This window comes from Marmota monax, unplaced genomic scaffold (assembly GCF_021218885.2).
Source record: "Marmota monax isolate L192 unplaced genomic scaffold, Marmota_monax_Labrador192_F-V1.1 WCK01_AAM20220418_F8-fsc00038, whole genome shotgun sequence".
NCBI classification, from domain to species: Eukaryota; Metazoa; Chordata; class Mammalia; order Rodentia; family Sciuridae; genus Marmota; species Marmota monax.
Genome location: NW_026692498.1, coordinates 15567325 through 15574679, shown reverse-complemented (window position 1 = coordinate 15574679; position 7355 = coordinate 15567325). Strand labels below are relative to the sequence as shown.

General features: G+C 35.4%; 1 protein-coding gene across 1 annotated transcript; it reads right to left on the bottom strand.

Annotated features, from left to right (window-relative positions):
- Nucleotides 1-1057: 1057 nt before the first annotated feature.
- LOC124092821 (olfactory receptor 8U3) lies at nucleotides 1058-2017 on the bottom strand. Its single transcript, XM_046444631.1, has one exon. It carries the CDS (start codon nucleotides 2015-2017, stop codon nucleotides 1058-1060), a length of 960 nt encoding a protein of 319 aa, XP_046300587.1.
- Nucleotides 2018-7355: the final 5338 nt, after the last annotated feature.

The following is a 7355-nucleotide window of genomic DNA, read 5'->3' as shown; positions in this document are numbered from 1 at the left end:
CATTTTCAAATGAAATGTTGAACCGAAAATAATCACACTTTTTACTGCAAATCTCAACCTATATTCTATATAATGGCTGCAAATTTTAAGATTCATAATGGCTTCTAAACAGACCAAAGAAAATATAATAATATTAAAACAATAGTTTAATTACTTGAATGTCAAAATAATAAATGCATATCAGATCAATAATTTTAATTGTCATGAATTACTTTAATTAAAAGCAGTTTTGTATATCTTGTTGTCCAATTGTATTTGAAAATCTCATTATGTAACTAATTGAATATTCTTCATTCTCAACACTGTGTTAAAAATAAAACCTCAGATAAATTTGAAATGTTCATATTACTGGTTATGTTACCTAAGGTGACTAATAAATAATAGATCCATGGGTGAAAATTCATGCATCTCTTAGTTTTATTTGATTTGCCTGTCAGACAAAAATCTAATATGGTTGTGTTCACTTCACTTAATGATATTGAAAGGCTAATGAATTAATCATTTTATAGCAAAACTTATGTAACTAACACAAAGCACTTACTACCATTGCATATAGCTCTATGCATTTTATAAACATTAACCCATGCAATCCTCAGGACAAGCCAATGAGTTTGTTCCTCTTATTTTTCAGTGTTGTAAACAAGAATTGCACAGAGTGGAGGTGGGTTGTCCCAAGTTTGTTTGCAAACTAATTGAAAGAAATAACTTTCAGACTCAGGCAAACTTGTTCCAGAGTCCAAAACCCTAACAAAAGCAAGCCTCTGCCTTTGCTTGAGATACACATACGTATTTGCACATGTAAGTGTGTCTTTGTATTTGAACATGACTTCAGTGGATGGGTAAAGCAATAATGGCCTGAACAGGAAGGACTCTTTATATCATGCTGCCTTTCCAAGGTGTTCTTGGGTCCTTGGATAACATGTTAAAATCTGTGAAAGGAACAGTGGTATTTTCAATTGGTTGGGAAAGAATTACAAGAAAAAGTTCTACTCACTTCCCTCTTAAATTAAAAAACAAAACAAAACAAACAACAACAAAAAAAAAACCCACTTCATTACTATTTTATTAATTTTAGTATTTTTAAGGTTTCCCAGCCTTTATCCAAGGCTTTCTTGGAGGCATCTTTCACCTCTTTGTTCCTGAGACTGTAGATCAGGGGGTTCAACATGGGGATCACCACAGTGTAAAACACAGAGGCCATCTTGTCTGTGTCCAAAGAGTGGTTTGACTTGGGCTGCAGGTACATAAAGATCAGTGTGCCATAGAAAATAGTAACAGCCACCATGTGAGAGCCACAGGTGGAGATGGCCTTGCGACGTCCCTGTGTGGAACGGATCCTTAAGATGGCGGCAATGATGAAGAGGTAGGAGGTGAGGACGATGGAGGAAGAGCAGATCATATCAAATCCAGCAAAAGCAAAAATCAGAATTTCCTTCATGTGTGTGTCTGAGCAGGACAGAGCGAGGAGGGGAAGGTCATCACAGTAGAAATGGTTGATTACATTGGGACCACAGTAAGTCAGACGGAAAGTGATAATGGTGTGGAAGAGGGCAACCAGAAAGCTGTACCCATAAGGGACTGCCACTAACTGGATGCAGACTCTTTTTGACATCAATGTGGAGTAATGCAGAGGGCTGCAGATGGCGACATAGCGGTCATAGGCCATGGAGGCCAGAAGGAAACACTCAGTGATCATGAAGGTGAGAAAACAGCCCAGCTGTGTTGCACAAGCGTGGAAAGAGATAATGTTGTGTTGCACAACAAAATTCACCATCATCTTCGGCGTAATCGCAGAGGAGTAACAAAGGTCAACAAAGGCCAAGTGGCTGAGGAAATAGTACATGGGTGTGTGGAGTCGAGCATCGATCCTGATTAAGGCAATCAGTCCGAGGTTGCCCAGCACTGTGACCAGATAGATAACTAAAAACACCACGAAGCATGGGGCCTGAAGCTCTGGCCGGTCTGTAATTCCCTTGAGAATAAATTCAGTGACATAGGAGATGTTAACTTCAGCCATTTATTCTGGCAGATTTTGTGGCTTTCACTGCAGGTAAGGATAGAAATAACATTTCTCATGGCTCCTTCCAGTGCTTGGGGGAAAGATCATCATCAGCATCTTCTTACTTTGAACTATGTCGTTATGTGGGTAAACATGGACCTTAAATCTCTAGTGAGGGTTCTCCATTCTGCTCCCAGGGAAGGGTGTCACTTACTTACAGAAGAGTGGTCTAAGAGTTACTTTACTTTGTTAATTATAGAAAATAAGAGAGGATATTGTTGAATAAAATTCAATTTTATGAACTCATTTGAGAAAATTAATAGCTCAATTTTCTTACCACTACTAGCTTGTCTGTGCATTTAGAGGTACCACAGCACAAAAACAAACAATTCATAAATAGACCCCAATTTATATTCCATCATTGTTCAATTTTGTGCATGCTCCCATAAGATATGCTGAAATATATCATAGAGAGTCTATACATTAATTTATATATTCATATATATATCAAAATAATTTTACACCACCTACAACCTGCTAACTTTCCTACATGTCCTTCTCCATTTATAGAATAAGTAATCTAGGCTCTACAAGTTAAAAGAAAATTGACAAGAAATATGGGCAAATACACAATTTATTTACACAGATATTAAGCAGGCATGGATTTTTTATAAATAAATATACACAGATTCTTTGTTTCACTCAATAATATTTTAGTATCATGGGTTCTCTAATTCGCATATGAAACTTGAACATACTCCATTTTTTCTTACAATATCTTTTTTTAATTATAGTTTTGAAGTTATTTGAATTCTAACTGAGGTTAACTATATAGCTACCACATATGTAAAAGAAAATTAAACCATATTGTCTGAAAAATGGTGTCAGAGGAAGAGGTTTACTTTTACATTATAATATTTTAATTAACCAGAGCCATCTATTGTATTATAATTTCATAAGTTATTGCATTTATATAATTTCAAGCTTTGTGGAGATTCTAAGCTATGTTCAAACCAAATCAAAGGGAAGCATAAAAATATAAAGCCATCAATTAGAACCTGATGGTGAGTATTGACTAGAAAGTAAAATGGAATGTTTAGAGCCACATTGTAGCAGAGAAGCAAAGTTCACAGTGGAGTCGCATACTGAGCTGGAGCTAAAATTTCAAATTTGATCAACTTAAATATCACAGAGACAAAATTACCTTTGAAATCTGCAAATATTCATAAAATACTTCATTTATGGTGTGTCTAATATACAACTGTCTAGATTATTATATCATTCCAGATATGTTTAGAGTAATTTGTCACTGCCAACCAATTTCTCTAAGTTGTTCAGAAGCAATCAACATCCCAAAGTCTGACCATTTCTTCAATCATTTCCACATCTCTGTCAGATTTGCAGGGGAATCTTTCTAATCATTGACATTTTAACAATGATTTTTTTCATAAATTTCAATGTTTCTGGCTTCATTGCCTGTCTCAAAATTTCCTGCCCACTGAAATCACCTGTGGCTTTTTAATAGCCCAGTGCTTAGGTGCCCCATACCAATTTATCAGAATATCTAGGGGCATCCAGGGACCCAAATTTCTTTCTTTCTTCCTTTTCTTTAGTTGTAGTTGGACACAATACCTTTATTTTATTTATTTTTTTAATGTGGTACTGAGGATCGAATCCAGCACCTCCCACGTGCTAGGTGAGTGCTCTACCACTGAGCCATAACACCAGCCCTGGGACCTCCCCAGGTTCTTCTAAAGTTCAGCCATGTTTGAACATCAGTAGCCTAAAGAACAAATTCAGTGATGGTAATGGCAAGCAGATTCAGTCATGTCTTCAGAATTATTTATTTCTCTTTTGGTTTTTATTTGCCTGAGGAGTAGTTGAATTAGTTCAAGTCTATAACTCCACCATGCCAGTGGAATTCAAATTTAAATATGCCTATTTTTATTCCTAGGGCAGAAACTTAACAAGGGTTATCCAGATAAGAAGAGTTGTAAGAAAATTGCTTGTCAGTTTCTCTGTTTACATGTGCTCCTTTCTGAAAATGAATGCCTGAGAAGACATCTCAGCTTGTGGTTCTTATTTATCTTCCTTTTTCAAAGTCTACCCTCCCCTATTTTATGAATAAGGGCTGACTTATCATTCTCTTGGAATCTTATTATTTCTTTCCCCAAGGCACAAAAATATTTTGGATTCTAAAACATTTGGACATTTGAATAATTATTTTCATCAGTACACCACAGGATTCAAATATCATTAGTAAGAAAAATTTCACATATGTTAAATTTATGGTTAATTGCTATTTATAAATAATGGAAAAGTGTAGGTTATTTCAATTATTTTATAGTAGTGTACATTTAATCTCAGGTCTCACACATACATACATATACATATGCATATAAATCCATACCTAAAAGTTACTAATATATATGATATCTAATATATGAGTATGTGTACATGTGTACACAAAAACATCTTTTAAAAATGCCATTATCTGTAACACAAAAAAAATATCTGTACCTATTTAAAGCTATTCATGAAAAATTTTAGATATTTACTTAACTGTGTAATTTGAGGACAACATTTCCTTTACTAAGTATTTTAGTGAGCACCAAAATTCATCAGTATTTATGACTTTCAGTTCCTCTGGTAGCTGGGAATGGCAAGTAACTTCATTTATTTGGTTTTCTCCTAGCGTCTGTGGTTATATCTTGCCCATCTATATTCAAAATATATGTGCAGAGCAAACTAAATCTCTTTCTCACTTTAATTCTTAAAGGACCTTGCTTTTTAAGAATTGGGACATATCTGGTGTTTCATATCTCTGCTATCAGACAGCAGCAATGCTCTGCACAGAAAGATATTCAACAATGGGGAAAAGAAGAAAATAATGCTCAGGGAACCTGCTTTCTCCTATCGACTGCTGACTTGACCAAATATTTCTTGATTTTCTCATTTCATGATATTATGCAGGTCCTGCCTGGATTTAGTCAGGGTTTTGCAGGACTCTTCCAAGTACAGCATCCTTCATCTCAGGGCTGCACCAGGCTTGTTTTCCTCCCAAGAACCCACCAAGCAGGCTGCAGAGGCACACTCAGTAGTACCACAAGTGTTCAAGTTCGGTGACTTTAAAAACCATGACCTGCCACAAAAGAGGTTGGAAAGCCCTGAACTGAGGTCAGTTCCCTCAAATTCTGATTAAATCTAAACACAGTGTTTGTTTCGTTTTGTTTTTTGAGAAGCAGTATGAGGCAAATGGTATACCGATTCAAAAATTATATCGTCAATTCATTAATAGACAATTTTTTTATCTTATGTTCTGAATGTTATAGGAGTAAAGGGCAAGGATTTAAACACATGCACACAACACACCTATACACCCACACACCTGTTACCAACACTTAACTAGAGAGTCATTCTTAGTGAAACATTTTTATAAAAGGATTTTAGACAAGGAAATCTTATCTGTTCCCATACCTCTCCTCTATCAGCCATATAATAACTCTCTCCTGTAGGTATTACTGCAAGAAAGGGTAAATTCCAGGAGGTTATGAGCATATCTTAAGAAGCGTGTGTGTGTGTGTGTGTGTGTGTGTGTGTGTGTGTGATAGAGAATGAGAGAGAGAGAGAGAGAGAGAGAGAGAGACCAGAGAGAGACAGAGACAGAGGATGAGCACTGTGGCTTGGTGAAGTAGTATTTTAAGTTAAATAAATATTCTTTAGAAAGTGCTGATATGGACTTAAGGTATGAAATGTATGTAGGGTGCAGCCCAATTACATTGATATTCAGTTCACCAAGAAGAGAAGTCCTTAATGGGGAGTTGGCTTACGGGTGGAGGGTTGGCCGCTGGATTCATACAGAGACTCCATCTGACTCACCTTCTCAACAATGAATTTGGCTCTTAGTGAGCTCATTCTGAAGTTTTCTGGGTGATTTATTAGTCCCTGGGTCCCTCTGGATAGCGACCTGACCTCTAGAGGTAGCAGAAGTCTGTGATATTTTTTCCACACTTTCCTCAATGTATACTGAGCTGGACAAATTATATTTGGGATTTTTAAAAAATTCCCTTAACAATATGTATTCCTAAAGGAACTATACTTAAATACACCAATTAGATATATATCCATGATGGCAAATATGGAATCCACTACTGGAAAAAGCATAATAAATCATAACAGTTCATTTTGATTGAGAACACAAGTTTTGTGAAATGACTAAAAAAATACTTAGATACTGATTAATAAAACTCAGACAAGGTCCCCATCCTTTTAAAACTGCTATTTCCCTTAATTTTACAAACAAAATAAATTCCCTTCCTTACAATGTTTTTCTAAGTATTGAATGAGCTGTGTGTACAGTGTTCAGTAAACTCTCCAGTAAGTAGCAAGTGTCCAAGAGATATTTTTTTTCTTTAAAGGTAACACAAAATCAGAACTATATAAAATTGCAATACTCCAAATACTGGCATAAAAACATTTTTATTAGTTTCTGCCTCTATCTTGGTGAATCTGGAAAATTTAGTATATCTTTCTGATGGCCATCATAGCATCTTTAACAAAGGTGATTGTTTTCACACTTCTCAGAAATCATGTATTCATTAGCTCATTTCTCACTCTGTCTTGCAGATATATGTGTGTCCGTGTGTGTGAGATTCGATTCCTATAGGCATGGATAATTTATTATTGCAAGTTCTCTAGTTTTAACTACCTCACATTTTTTAAGTTGGTTCCATTTTTTTTTTTGCCTCTGGATCTATTTTTTTTTCTGATTGATTTGCCTTTCTATTTCTTCTGTATGTATCTTTTAGTAAAGAGGAAGGATACTTTATTTCTTTCCTTGCTATCAGATCAGGACACTGGATGACACTGATTTTGTAGAATATCAAGAACTCCTTCTGACTCATTTTGTGTTTGCCTTTCTAAATCAAAATTGACCCCTGTATTTTTTGCGAATGATAAAATTCAGTTTCTTCTCAAATTTCAATCCAAGAATATGTATGATACAAAAATTAAGGGTGTGTATGTATGCGTGCATGTATATGCATGCACACACGTACGCATGTGTGTGTGTGTTTAATTAAGCTGAGCAGTTGTCAAAATTCTTGAAAGACTTGTCTATTGCTCTCGATTCCTCATAATCTTTCATCCTTTGCAGACTATCTTTCTGCCCATCACTGAGGCTGGTCCTTCCTTGATTATCTTACTTCTGAAAAAAATGAGTATTTTCTGTTTTTAGCTGAATCTTATCTAATATTTGCAAATGTTGTGCATTTCCTCACTCCTTGTTTTTTGCAACAGTACCCTGTTTTATTTGTTTTTCTCTTACCTCACTGATTTCAGATTCATTTTCAACCTC

Bases quoted from the DNA above. Each gene is read 5' to 3' on its own strand.
- LOC124092821 (XM_046444631.1), bottom strand. From the start codon at position 2,017: ATGGCTGAAGTTAACATCTCCTATGTCACTGAATTTATTCTCAAGGGA.